The sequence below is a fragment of the Lepus europaeus genome, chromosome 21, assembly GCF_033115175.1.
Source record: "Lepus europaeus isolate LE1 chromosome 21, mLepTim1.pri, whole genome shotgun sequence".
In the NCBI taxonomy this organism is placed as follows: domain Eukaryota; kingdom Metazoa; phylum Chordata; class Mammalia; order Lagomorpha; family Leporidae; genus Lepus; species Lepus europaeus.
This window is the reverse complement of record NC_084847.1, coordinates 24,819,390-24,832,492: the sequence shown is the minus strand read 5'-3', so window position 1 is coordinate 24,832,492 and position 13,103 is coordinate 24,819,390. Positions and strand designations below refer to the sequence as shown.

Below are 13,103 nucleotides of genomic sequence, written 5' to 3'. Positions count from 1 at the left end.
CGGCTGGTGCACCGCGCTGATCCGAAGCCAGGGGCCAGGTGCTTATCCTGGTCTCCCATGGGGTGCAGGACCTAAGCACTTGGGCCATCCTCCACTGCACTCCCTGGCCACAGCAGAGAGCTGGCCTGGAAGAGGGGTAACGGGACAGAATCCGGTGCCCCGACCGGGACTAGAACCCGGTGTGCCGGCGCCGCAAGGCAGAGGATTAGCCTATTGAGCTATGGCGCCGGCTTCAATAAGTCTTTAAAGAAAGAGAGAGGGGTCTTCCATCCACTGGTTCACTCTCCAGCTGGCTCCAACAACCAGGGCTGGGTGAGACTGAAGCCAGGAACTCCATCCGGGTCTCCCACGTGAGTGCCAGGGACCTGGGCCACCCTCCGCTGCTCTCCTGGGCACTTAGCAGGGAGATGGATGGGGAAAGGGGCAGCTGGGACTCGAATATGGGACCACTTGTGTCCCGAGTGGCAGCTCTACTGCTGTACCACCACGCTGGCCCCTGCACTGCGACTTTGGCTGAGTGGTTTCTTCTTTTCCGAGGAGACAGAGCAGGGGAAAGCAGCCCACACAAGCCCAAGGAGGCCCTGTGGGGTCGATTTCCCTCCTCTTTGCCCACGTTCCCCTCTTGTTCAGGCGGTAGAAGGAGATCGTGGCCAGTGCTGGCAAACTGCTGGGAACAGATTTGGTAGTACAGGGCGGGGGTCCCTAATGGGGCCCCCGGCTGCGGGCAGAGGCCCTCACACATGCCACAAACTCCCACCTGCCTTGGGGGAAGTCACTGATCTGTCCCAGGCTCCTGAACAGGTTCACACAGCAAGATCAAGGAGAACCTGAAGTATCCTTGGGCCGGCTGGAGTGGGCAGGAACACGTCTGTGACAGACAGCACTCCCTGCCAATCAGAGGGCAGCGATCCCTTAAACTGGGCGGTGGGGCCTCTGAGTGAACAGGGCCTTGGGAAGTGACCGAGGGAGGGAAGAGCTGGGGTGGCCTGGGGAGTGGGGGACAGGGACCCACGGACCATCCAAGGGGAAACTGAGACACACAGTGAGTAGGCTCTGGGAAGGCCAGGTGACCTGCCTGGGGATGGCCTGGAGGACTCCCTCTGACGACGCCCCGGCGGCCCGCGGCAATGTGTGGCCAGAGGCGGGAGCCCTTCCCAGGGCTGAGAGGCGCGGGCGCTGCTGCCACCCAGCGGACAAAGCCCAGTGTTGCTCTTGGTACCTAACCCGGGTCAGTCTGGGCGCCAACTCCAGAGCGTTTGGGAATGGAAGGGGGAGACCCTTGTGCCCCTGAATTCGGGGGCGCAAAATGAGGGGGAGCCCCAGGGAGCAGTCCCGGCCCCCCGGGTACGTGTCCTCGGTTCCATTCTGTGTCCTGCTTCTGCAATGTGGGGACAAGACGGCTGCCTCCCCTGAGTCTGCACAAGGCCCATAGTAGGTGCTCAGTGCACGCTCCCTGGGGGGGGGGGGTCCGCAGGCTCTCCGACCCTCACCCCACCCCGACCCGTGTCCCGCGCACAGCTGCAGCTGGGGCTGCCTCTGTCGTTGCGGCGTCACCAGCGTCATCCGAGAGGACGAAGTCTCTGGGGACCCCAGCCTCTTCACTCTGACCTGGGGGCTTCAGCAAGGGATGGTGGAGGGAAGGGTCCAGCGCCCCCAGCATGTTCCCTCACCCCTCACCTCAGAGACCCCCATCAGAATGGCTCCGGGCTGTGACATCATAGAGCCCTGCCCCTCTAGCGGGAGTGGTGGGGTCATGAGGCTGTGGCAGTGGGTGCTGGTGTGGGTGTGGCTGGCAAGGCCGGAACCCAAAGAAGCAGGTGGGGGACAGGAGGCTGGGGGGACAAGGGCTCGTACCCCCCCCCCGGGGGGACAGGGAGGGCAGCCCGGGCCTTCCTCTCCCTTCCACCTCTCCTTCTTGCCCGCCCCATCCCAGCCTGGGTCTGCTGGGAACGAAGTAATGCCCCCCTCCCGCATTGTGCCCTGCCTCTTGGGGTGAGAGCAGGGGTCCCCCGGCGGCTGTCACAGCTTTGTTCTGGGTGCCAGTGCCCCGCCCAGAGCGTGCCAAGGCCTCGGCCCCGCGAGCAGCGGGTCCGCTCTTCGTAGATCGGCCTGACTTCTTCGACTACCCGGACTCGGACAGAGACAGCCTTCTGGCCGTGGCCCAGCTGATCGGAGAGAGACCTGTGGTCTTTGTCCACTCAGGTAGGAGCCAGCTTAAGAGCAGCCTCCCTCCTCGCCAGGGCCTGGAGGGGCTGCCCTTGGCATTCAGGCCGACAAGGCTCAGGGGTCCCCTCTCCCGCCTCCTTGTCCTGCAGGTTCCGACTCCAGGCTCTTCCACCACATCCTGGTGGGCGCCCTGGTGGTGGCCTTCTTCTTCCTCCTCTTCCAGTTCTGCACCCACATGTAAGGCCCGCCCTCCCATGCCCCCCCTTTCCTGGGACCACAAGTAAAGCCCGCCCTCCACGCTCTCGCCCCGCCCATCTGCCTAGGACCACAAGGCCCGCCCTCCCACGTCCTCCCCCCTTTCCTGGGACCACAAGTAAGGCCCGCCCCCCCACGCTCCTGCCCCGCCCACCTGCCTAGGCCCACAAGGCCCGCCCCCCACACTCCCGCCCCACCCCCTTTCTGGGACCACAAGTAAGGCTCGCCCCCCAAGCTCCCGCCACACCCCCTTCCTGGGAGGGGCGGGAGGACCCCAAACCGCCCCCTCTGCTCTCCACACCCCATAGGAGCTGCCAGAAAGGGGCCTGAGGAGCCGGCCCGGGCTGGGACGCAGCCCGAGCGCCAGGTCCGCCCTCCCCTCCGCTGACGAACAAACGCTCTGGCCGTCTTCCCGCCTGCGGGCTCCGCGGCCAGCAGCGGGGGCCTGCCCTCCCTCGTGGGCATCGCGCTGCCGGGTCCCCAACGCCACCCCACCCCACTCCCCTCCTGGCCCCACAGAACTGGGCCGAAACAGGGCAGCGCCTTGGCGGCTGTTCTCGGAGATCTTTATTAGCGGTCTGGAAAGCACCTCCCAGGGCCCCCCGACCCCAGACTGGGGGGGCGCCTGGAGAGGTCTGTAGCACCAGGGACGTGCCGGGGCCCGAGAGCAAAGATGCGCGGCCGAGCGGCGGGGCCGGGCGCCCCTCGCCTGCCCCGGGGCTGCTCAGCACTGGGAAGGGCGGGTAGCAGCCTCCCCTCCCCCCACCCAACAAACTAGCTTGGATTCGGGCGAATAAATAAAATAAATACGGTTCCTCAAGCTGGTCTCCCCCCACCCCGGAAGAGGTGCCGTGCGGGGCAACCCGCCCCCGCGAGGCCCACGGGTGGGTGCGGGAGTCCTCTTCCCCATTCCGGGGTGGCGGGCGGCCCAGCGGGTTGCAGCTGGGGGCGGGGCCTCCCTCAGGGACCCCTGGCGTCCTTGCCATCTCCCTGCGAGTCCTCCAGCCCGAGCAGGGGGAAGATTGTCCCCTCCTCTGGCCCGCACAAGGGGTCCCCTCGGCCTCTGCCTTCTGGTCACCTGGTCCCTGCCTTTAGCGACCCTGAGGGAAGAAGGCCCCTTCCCGTACCGAGTCCATCTGTCCGTCCCGGCCCCTCCCCACCCCACCCATCGGCCCCAGAGCTCTGTCCCCACGGGGGCGGGGCGGGGAGGGTCCCTGGGCCCCCACCCCCGCTCTCAGTCCTGGGTCTGACAAGGAGAGGGTGGCGGACAGCCTCGGGGCCGGAAGAGGCGGCAGGCCCCGCGGCAGATGAGGAAGAACCAGTACAGCTGGGGGGCCAGCAGCAGCGCGGCGCCCAGGTTCACGTGCGCGGGGATGGCCAGCGGCACGGCGAGCAGCGGCAGCCCGGCGTGGCGCCCGTAGGCCCAGTACAGGTAGGGGAACAGCAGCACCCGGCAGCACAGGAAGCTGAGCAGCATCAGGGCTCCGTTAACCTTGTGTAGCAGCGTGTGCTGCCGCTTGTACTGCGGGCACAGAGAGGGGCTGCCACGGGGGGCGGAGCCAGCGCCCTGCCCGCCTCCCCACCGCTGAAGACAGCCAGGACCGCCGCCGGTCTCCCTCCCTCTCCTCTCAGCCGACCCGGACCTTTCACCCGCGTTCTAGAAGCCCCGGAGTCCCCGGAAGTGCCCACCCTTGTGTGTCCTCCAGCCCCAGGGCCTCTCTCACCTGGATGAGGATCTTGCCAAGGCAGACGAAGGGGGTGCTCACCTCCGCCATCAACATGCAGCCCAGAAAGAAGTCCCCCTTGCCCTGTCGCCACACCTGGGGGGGGCAACAAGGTGAGAGGCGGCCCCTGCTCCTCCCCTCCCCTCCCTGTCAGTGGTGCTCCCTCTAACAGGTGCAGGACAGGGCGCGTGACCCCTCCAGCTCCCTCCTATCATGCCCTGCAGGTAAAACTGCAGGAGAGCCAGGCTCAGAGACGGGGCCACAGCAGCTCCAAAGCACCACAGCTGGGCAGCCGCAGATGCGGGTGTCTGCTGTCACCGGGGCTGGGGGTGCCCGGTGCACCCTCTCTGACACTGGCCTTCCCCCGCTGCCCTCCTGAGCTTGCCCAGGGAGTTCCCAGTCTCTGTGCCAGCTTGGGTCCCCGAGGACTCACCACTGAGAGCGGGAAGCACACAAGCACCATGACAGCGTGGTGGAGCACCATGAGGAACTCCTTGTGCAGGTAGCCGCGCACCACGGCCCAGGTGCTCCCGGGGGCTCGGGCGTCCCCGTCATCCCTCCCGTGCCCTTTGACTTGGCACTTGTGCCAGTGACACAGGAACATGGCGTAGATATCGTAGATGAAGTAGGGGACTGCAAACTGCGTGTAGGCAGAGGACAGCCAGTGCCTGTTGGGCAGACAGAGACAGAGAGACGTGGTTCAGGAGGGTAGAGACTGAGCCGCCCCCAGGTGGCCGGTCAGCTGGGTGCTCTCCCGTGGTCTTCCCATAAACCCTGAGAGGGAAGTGGAGTCTCAGGTTACAGATGATGGGACCCAGGGTAGGGGGTGAGAAACTTGTCTGAGGTCACAGTCATGCGGCTAGGGAGGGGGGAGTGTTGGTGTTCCAACCAGACAAACTTCAGGATCCACTTGGGTCTCCTCGCCTCCCCTCCCCGAAGTATGGCGAGAGAAAGGGAAAATAAATCAGAAGACACCCACAGACGACAGGACAGAGATAAGGGATGAGACACAGCAGTGCAGGCAAGACCTTGGAGGATGGGGCGGTCAGGATGGGCGCGACACGGGCGCAGAGGGGGTGAGCCTGGGAGAGCCCAGATGGGCAACCACATTTGCCTGCTTACTATGCACAAGAGCCCATGCTGTCTACAGTTCTGGCATGCACAAGCCTGCTGACTCCTCACAAGGCCCTATAAAATGTTATCATCCCCACTGAACAGATGAGGAGACTGAGTCACGGGGAGACTAGGTAAGCTGGCCAAAGCCCATGGGAGGTCTGGCTGCACAGCCCTCACTCTCTCCACCTTGCTGCCCCTGGAAGATTCGAGAGGCGTCAGAGACTGGCCCTGTTCTTGGCACAGGAGAGGCACCGTCTGTGCCGCTCTTTCTGCCCACATGAGACCCTGATCTCTTGCTTTTTCAGGTACGGCCAAGTATTAAGGAGAAAATGCTGAGCCAAAGGTGCCGAGGACGGAGAAAGTTCTCCGGGCTTGGAGCGATAACAAAAAAACGAGAAGTGCTTGAATAGGCAGGGTTGCCTTTTTCCTCCTTGAGTCAGCACAAAGTCTCTCCCTCTCTCTTTCTCTCTCTCTCTCTCTCTCTCTCTCTCAGAAGCCCTGGGAGTCCTGAGGCCAGCCCATGGGGAGCTCGCCCACCTCGGCTGAGAGGGTAGAAGCAGTCAGCCGGGACTGTCACAGAATAAGACCAAGTGCAAGACATTGCTGAGGGGGGCAGAGTAGAGAACTGGGTTAGGGGCCAGCTAGGGGAGGGGCAGGGGCAGCTGGAAGGAGAGAGGTCATTTTGGGAAAAGAGAACACCCTGAGTGGTGCTAGAGTGGGGGACCGGGAGACAATGGGGGGCAGCAGGTTAGAAAGAGGAATTCAGGAGCAGAGTGGGCAAGACCCAGCGGGCCCACGAGAAGTTCCAGGGACTGGCCACCCTGGGCTGCCCTCTACGAAGTGTGCTAAAGCTGGTCCCCACCCTCTCAGCAACCAGGTGCTCAGAGCAGGAGCAGCTGCTGCCCTGGATTAACCCGGATCCTCCCCTACCTGAGGATTAAAGGGGAGAAGGGAGACAAGAACAGATCTAGGGGGAGAGAAGGGGGGGCAGGAGGCAGAAGGTGACCTCTGCGACCGTGTGAGGGAAGGTGTGGGGAGGACACGCTTGGGTGCCTGGGCTCCTCTTGGGCCGGGAGGCAGGAAGGGAGTGGGGACAAGGCGAGAGGAAGCCAAGTGACCAGGCAGGGTCTGAAAAAAACAGCTAAATGTCTGCTATGTTTTTGCCAAGAACCATTCTAGGCACTTGCCAGGCATCAACTTGGTGCCTTATGGAGGCAGCCCTTCCAGGCAGGGATGTGACCTCACTCCAGAGATGAGGGGAAGTATCCCATCTACGGAAAAAGAGGAGGCAAACTGAGAATGGGGGGAACTTCTAGAGCAGGGTCACCCGCACGATGTCCTCTGGGACTCAAGAGCCACCCGAGAAGGGACGGCAGAGCCATAAAGGCTGACATCAGGGGAGGTGGCACCTGCACCCTCACAGACAACTTGCCACTGTGGGTCCCGTCAGCACCACGGACAGAGCCCGCTGCTCCCGCCCCACCTCGCGGCCCTGGGGCCTCTTTGGCAAGCAGCGGGCACTGCAGCAGCTGTCAGTGCCAAATTGTGGCCTCTTCACCCTCCCTCCCCGCCCCCACTGCGTGACCGTTAGTGGCCTTGTTTGTGTCATCTCCCTCGTGCTCGGAGCTGGGGCTGGACGCCTGGGTGGTGGGAGGAGGTGACGGGTGAGCTATGCAGCAGGAGGGGCACCCCAGTTGGGTGCAGGTAGGAAGTGGGGGGGGGGCGAGGGAGGCAGGGGGAGGAAATGTCATCTGGACCCCACTGCGACCCAAGAGGCCAGGAAGCCAGCGAGGAGCCGCCCCGAGGATTCTCTCTGATCCCCACTCTTTCTCCCCCTGACTCTGACCTTTAAGGAAAGACGGATAAATTTATCTCTGGGTGTTGAGTTGCAGCTTCCGCAGTTAACTTGCTCAGGCCCAAGTTCAGCGCTTAGGGACCACGGACAGAGTTCCCTAGAAGGCTGGGTGTTCCGGGGGTCCCCCCAACACGCAGCCCGCGGGCACCTGGGCCCCGGCGGCCGCAGGGCACTTACTGGTCATCAATGATGTGCTTGCAGGAGGTGGAGACGATGTAGCCAGCGGTGGAGGCCATGATGGCCTGGACAGAGGACACCAGCCTGGGGAGAGAGAGAGGGAGGCAGCAGGAAGCAGGAGGCCCGTGCCTTGATTTCTCCTGTCTGCTGGAGAAGGGGCTGTGCTCTGGACTTGGCCATTGTCCGCCCACCTTCTTCCCAGGATGGGCTCGCCTGGGCTTTCTCCCTGGGATCCCAGCCCAGCCATGGTCATTAGCTCACTCACCCCACTTCCCGCTGCCCTTTGCTGTGCCTCGGTTGTGGTGTGTTCCTCAGAAGAGACACACCAGGGAGGTCACACTGAGGTGAGACAGCGCTGAGAGTGGGCTTTTGCCCTGGGGAAGGGGAGGGCAGCCCAGAGGCCAAAGGCACAGGCCTGTGCCCGCCCCTACTCAGCGGTCATCATGCCGCTCACCATGCCAGCCCTGCAGTGACCCCAGGTCCCCCCCTGCCACCCGCCCTGACTCCGGCCTCCCTCCCAGGGCTGTGCGGAGTCCTCCCCTTACTCCTCTGCCCCTTGGCCCCCAACATGCACCCCTCTTCTGCTTCCCTACCACCTTATAGGGGTGTTTCAGTCACAGGCTGGCCCGGTTCGGGAGGGTGGGAGGAGAGCAGGGAGAGGAAAGAAACCCAGTGTGAATACTAGTAGACCAGATGGCTGGGTTAGGACGCCGTCTCCTGGGACAGCAAGTAAGGTCCTGGGGACGGAGGGAGCCCACGGCCACTGCAGCAGCTCCCGCACCCAAGAATGCGGCCTGGGCATCTCCCGTCCCGGCAAAGCTTGGGCAGGCAGCAGGCGAGGGGCAGGGAGCCGATTACCTGGCTGAGACAACCACGGCGTCGGCCTCCTCCCAGCGCAGCTGGGGCAGCCGCTGGAGCGTGTTCTTGGAGAGGAGGAAGAGTCCGGGGAACACCACCCCCCCGGCCACCATGGGGGTCAGCATGGTGGCTCTAGACTGCCGAGCAGGGCCGGGCAGGCCCAGCCCAAGGGAGTTGGGGCTGGGGAAGGGCCGGCACAGCCCAGGGAGGAGAGGGAGAAGCGAGGGCCAGGGGCACAAAGGGGCTAGGGCGGGGATGATGGGGCAGCGAGCTGGACCAGGGGAGGGAGGCAAGGGAGTTGGACCAGACTGGGGCGGCCGAGGAGAGGGCCGCGGGGCAGGGCCGGGCCGGGGGGAGGAGGAGGATGGGAGCGAGGGCGCCCGAGGAGGCCGGTGTGAGGGGAGGACTGGGTGAGAGGACCGGCCGGGAGGGAGAGGGGGCCGGAGGAGGGCGCAGCTGGGGGAGGGGAGGGAGGCCGCGGCAGGTGGGGAGGGGGGGCTTACGTGGAGCGGCTGGGAGGGCCCGAGAAGGCGGGCTGAGGGATGGGGGTGGGACCGTGGTGCCAGCCCTGGGCGGGGGAGGGAGACAGCGAGGGAGGGCGCCCGGGGAGCGGCCGGCCCAGCGGTCAGCGGTCAGCCCCGCTCTCCCGCCGCCGCCGCCGCCGCCGCCTCTCGCGGCCGCCACGGCCCCCGCCGCCCGGCGCGGACGCCGCACATGGTGCTATAGGGGGTTGCTGCCCAGCCCCCTGCCCCGCCTGGGGGGAGGGGGAGGGGGAGGGGAAGCCGCCAGCTTGGGGAGGGCGGGAGAGGGGGAGGGGAACGCTGGCACCGACCAGACCCCAAGAAACCGGACCTGCAGCGGCGTCGCCCCATGCAGCTCTGAGCCACAGCAGCGGCTGCGACAGAGCTGGGGGGAGCCGGGGAAGAGGGAGGGGGAGGCCCTTAAAGAGACCGCAGCTGCGGCACAGGGGCTGCGGGGGACAAGGGCTGGGGAAAGCGGCTGCTTTCTGAGGGAAGCAGGTGGCCGGGGCCCCAGATGGGCCAAGCACTTGGCGAACACCTGGCATGTCCTCCTCAGCCACTGTGTCCCTTTAGTGGCCTGCGTGGGGTCCCCGCTTGGGGACAGCCAGTCCAGCCAAACAGAGGATTCCCTGGCACATCTTTCTCTTGCTAAGGAATGCACGGGGATGAAACACCGTGGCTCAGCCTCCGGAGGATCCCAAGACCCACCCCCACCCCCACCCCCATGGGAGAGAGGGAAATTAACATCCAGGAGCACCTGTGTGCCCCGACTTGTCCCCTGTCCCCATGTGCTGACTGACAGCACGGGGGCGGCTGCGCAGGAAATGTCCCAAAGAGGGACACTCCCCAGAGTCACACAGGGACGGGTGGCTGGGACTCCCTTGTTCTAGGAGTCACGGTGTGGAGGCGCTGTCTGACCTCTCCTGGCCTCCACTATGCACCTGCCCGGCCCCCTGCCACGCTCCGTGCTCTCTTTCCTCTGCTTCTTCCACAGCATAGTCGAGATTTGGAGTGGGAAGGGACCCCAGGGATTGGCGGGCTCAAGCCCCACATGCAACCGCCAGAGAAGTGAGGTCCAAGCAACCCAGCCAGGGCCATGCGGTGGCCCGGGCCAGCCATCTGCAGCTTTTGCGTGATGTGGGGGCCTTCTACCTGAACGGCACGGTGGTTTCCAGATTTTCCCTGACATAGACCCCAACAACCAACTCCACCATGGGCTTCTCCCTGCCCCAAGTCTTCCCCCCGCCCCGCCCAGGCCAGGGACGGGGATTTGCAACTTTGTGCTGCCCTCTAGTGGCACACCAGGGGAAAGCCCTTGAGAAGTCTGAGGCAGGAGACCTTTGGAGCCGATAATGGGCCTTGCTTTGCCTAAGGGGAAAAAGTTCCAACTTCCGAAGTCATTCCTGCGTGCTGAGCACAGTGTAAGCTGATTTGTGCTAATTCATATTTCATGTTCACAGGCGCTATCTGCTTCACAGAAGAGGAAGCAGCTGTGGACGTTTAATACAGCAACAACAACAAAACTGGCCAACATGGTGCAGCTAGGAAGACTGGCAAAGCTGGCATTGAAACCCGTGTTTGCCTCAGTCCAGAGCGAAGATGCACAAAACCACAAAAAGGTACTGAGTGTTGGGGGGGGGCTGATGGGCCACGGAAACCACTTGATGGAAGACAGAGCAGCCCTGCCCACGTGTGGTTTATCTTTGCATGGTGCGGATTCCAGGGCGGGAGAGACGGGTTTGCTTTCTGACTGTAAGGAATTCTCCCCGGCACCCTAGGAAGCCCTGTCTTCTCCCAGCTTCTCCCAGCTGCAGTTTGCTGTTAGCTCCTACTTCTGTTAGCTTTGTCAGAGGCCACTTCAAAAAGCCCGTGGATGCGGCTGGCTGTGGTGCAGCGGGTTAACCCTAGCCTGCAGTGCCGGCATCGCATATGCGTGCTGGTTCGAGACCCGGCTGCTCCACTTCCGATCCAGCTCTCTGCTATGGGTGGGAAAGCAATGGAAGATGGCCCAAGTCCTTGGGCTCCTGCACCTGCATGGGAGACCCAGAAGAAGCTCCTGGCTCCTGGCTTTGGATTGGGCTCAAACCTGTGTCCATATAGGATGCTAGCACTGCAGGTGGTGGCTTTACCAGCTAGGCCACAGCACCGGCTCCAAGAGTATATATTTTTAAGATTTGTTTTGCTTATTTAAAAGCAAAGTTACAGAGAAAGAGAGAGAGGAGAGAGAGAAAGAGAGATCTTCCATCTCCTGGTTTGCTTCTCAAACAGCCAGGGCTGGGCCAAGCTGAAGCCATGAACCTAGAACTCATTCTAGATCTCCCCGGTGAGTGGCAGGGATCCGTGCACTTGGGCCATCTTCCACTGCTTTCCCGGGGGCATAAGCAGAGAGCTGGACGGAAGCAGAGCAGCCAGGACTCACACTGGCGCCCAGAAGGGATGCCTGCATCTCAGGCCATGGTGCTGGCTCCTAAATTTTTTTTTTAACTCTCTTTTCTAGGAAGTTTTTGAACAGGTCACAAATTTGCATCCTAAGGACCCAAGCCAGCCCGCCAGTGTATTTGGTTTTTCCAGTATGGTGTTGCCAGTACTGTATTTCCTTGAATTCTAAATTATATGTTAGTGATGCAAAACTGGGAGTTCCACATAAAAGCCCAGCTTCTTTTAAGACAGAGTCAGAGGGATCAAATGATGCCAAAGATCCCACTGCTTGGGCCTCTGGCCTCCTGTGCCCACCCTCAGCTTTTGCTGCCACCACTACCTCTTTTGGAAGGTTGGGCAGCAGCTCCAGCGGTCCTGCCTCGCCCCCCCCCCCCCCCGGGGCAGGACATCTTCCCCCCTCCTCGTCTTACTTGGATGCCACCAGCACAGCCTCTTGTCTCTCCATCTGCAGGCTGGTGAGGTTCTGCAGGCCCCAGCGCAGGACCGCAAAGCACAGGGGGAAGAAGGCACAGCCGGTCACGAAGAGCAAGGTCATGCCTCTGTGCGGTGGAGAAGGTAGAGTGGGCAGCCATGGAAACGGGCAGTGCAGCCCCTGCCAGACCCCCCCCCCAGCCCAGCCATGGAAACGGGCAGTGCAGCCCCTGCCAGACCCCCCCCCCAAGCCCGGCCCCCTTCCTGCCCAGCTCCACCCACCACCACTTCTCGAACCCCTGTTGACCCTCGTTCTAGGACTAGCCCTCATCAAGGGCGACTGGACTTTTGTTTCAAAGTCGATCTGATCATTTCGTTCGGTTTTCCTTAACTCTGCCTGTCCCACCTGTCTCCCCACCCTCCTCCCCGGGGAGCCTCACCTCTGGGGGCCCAGGTGGGAGGGTGGAGAGGGAGAGGGTGGTATTGCCGCTCCTCAGCAGACGCGGCCGGCGTGGAGAGAGGCAGGGACAGGCTGTTCACACGGCCAAGACGCTTGGAAATTTAAAACAACATTTCTTTAAAAAAAAAAAAAAGAAAGAAAGAAAAGAAAAGGGATGCCCAAAGCAAGGCTTCTCCCATCAAAGAGGGAATTTTTATGAAAACACATGGATTCACATCAATATGGTTTTTGTCTTGCGAAGCCTCCCCTCCCTCCCGCTCCCGGGAGGAGAGGAGGGAGCCTGGTGCGGGAGGTAGGTGAGCCGCCGCGCCCCGCCATCCTGCATTCCTGAAGCGGCTCCCAAGGGACCTGCTGGGCTCCAGGCAGGTGTCAAACTGCAAGAGCACGAGGCCGCGGCGGGGCGGAGGCGGTTGGAGGCGGCAGGCACACCCATTGGTGGGCTGTCGGGAATATGCCCTCCTCCCATTGGCCAACCTCTTGACACAGGCGCCCTATCGTTGGTTTCCCGCTGGAGGGGGTGGGTGGAGGGCGGGTTGCTGGAGAATTGGCCAATTAGAATTGGCTGTTGCCCTGATGGACAAGCTCCGTTTCAGGGGCGGAGCGGGAAGAAGAGGGGTGTCGGGGCTTCAGATTCCGCAGGCAATCAAAGGAACGCACTGTGTGGCCGCGTTTACTTGAAACTCAGGGACAAAACCAATCAGAACGGCATTTAACAGTGGGGGAGGGGACCCCCTGCGCGCCGCCCTGCTCACCGCGGTGCAGGGACCTGGCAGTGTGCGCCTGTGAACTTGATCTTTGTGGGTTTTGTTTTTTACTGTCTTTCTGGCGCCCCGGCAGCTGCAGCATGCATGTTCCAGCAGCAGAGCTGTTCCAGTCTGGCTGCCGGTGGGGAAGGCCCGTGGGAATCTCAGTTTCTTGCCTTGGGGCGGCAGTGATCGTGTAGCAAGGCCAGCCCCGACCTCAGCGCTTGAAGAGACTTCCTCAGAGCGCCTCGTGGTTAGCGGCTGCAGCTGTGCCTGCCTTACAGGGGGGCAAAAACGGAGGCGGGGGCGGTTGGGGGCCTTGGCCAAGACGCGAACGAGGGGTAGGACTTTTCAAAATTACGTGTTCGTAATTTACTG

At 62.8% G+C, this 13,103-nt stretch overlaps 2 protein-coding genes across 2 annotated transcripts; one reads left to right on the top strand and one right to left on the bottom strand.

The window, feature by feature from the left end:
- The first annotated feature begins 1,753 nt into the window (after positions 1–1,753).
- On the top strand, positions 1,754–2,407 carry C21H16orf92 (chromosome 21 C16orf92 homolog). The gene is made up of 3 exons (XM_062180068.1): positions 1,754–1,817; positions 2,044–2,202; positions 2,316–2,407. Exons 1-3 carry the CDS (start codon positions 1,754–1,756, stop codon positions 2,405–2,407), a joined length of 315 nt encoding a protein of 104 aa, XP_062036052.1.
- A 1,086-nt stretch (positions 2,408–3,493) lies between these two features.
- On the bottom strand, positions 3,494–8,591 carry TLCD3B (TLC domain containing 3B). The gene is made up of 5 exons (XM_062181006.1): positions 8,152–8,591; positions 7,294–7,377; positions 4,579–4,813; positions 4,146–4,241; positions 3,494–3,943 (listed from the first exon to the last, which is right to left on the bottom strand). The coding sequence occupies exons 1-5, from the start codon at positions 8,274–8,276 to the stop codon at positions 3,656–3,658; spliced, it is 828 nt and encodes a 275-aa protein (XP_062036990.1). The 5' UTR covers positions 8,277–8,591; the 3' UTR covers positions 3,494–3,655.
- Between the last annotated feature and the right edge of the window lie 4,512 nt (positions 8,592–13,103).

Coding starts and splice junctions, on each gene's coding strand:
- C21H16orf92 (XM_062180068.1), top strand. CDS start 1,754: ATGAGGCTGTGGCAGTGGGTGCTGGTGTGGGTGTGGCTGGCAAGGCCG. Junction 1,818..2,043: donor GCCGGAACCCAAAGAAGCAG/GTGGGGGACAGG, acceptor TCTGGGTGCCAG/TGCCCCGCCCAGAGCGTGCC. Junction 2,203..2,315: donor TGTGGTCTTTGTCCACTCAG/GTAGGAGCCAGC, acceptor CTTGTCCTGCAG/GTTCCGACTCCAGGCTCTTC.
- TLCD3B (XM_062181006.1), bottom strand. CDS start 8,276: ATGCTGACCCCCATGGTGGCCGGGGGGGTGGTGTTCCCCGGACTCTTC. Junction 4,814..7,293: donor AAGCACATCATTGATGACCA/GTAAGTGCCCTG, acceptor TCTGCCCAACAG/GCACTGGCTGTCCTCTGCCT. Junction 3,944..4,145: donor TTGGCAAGATCCTCATCCAG/GTGAGAGAGGCC, acceptor CTGTGCCCGCAG/TACAAGCGGCAGCACACGCT.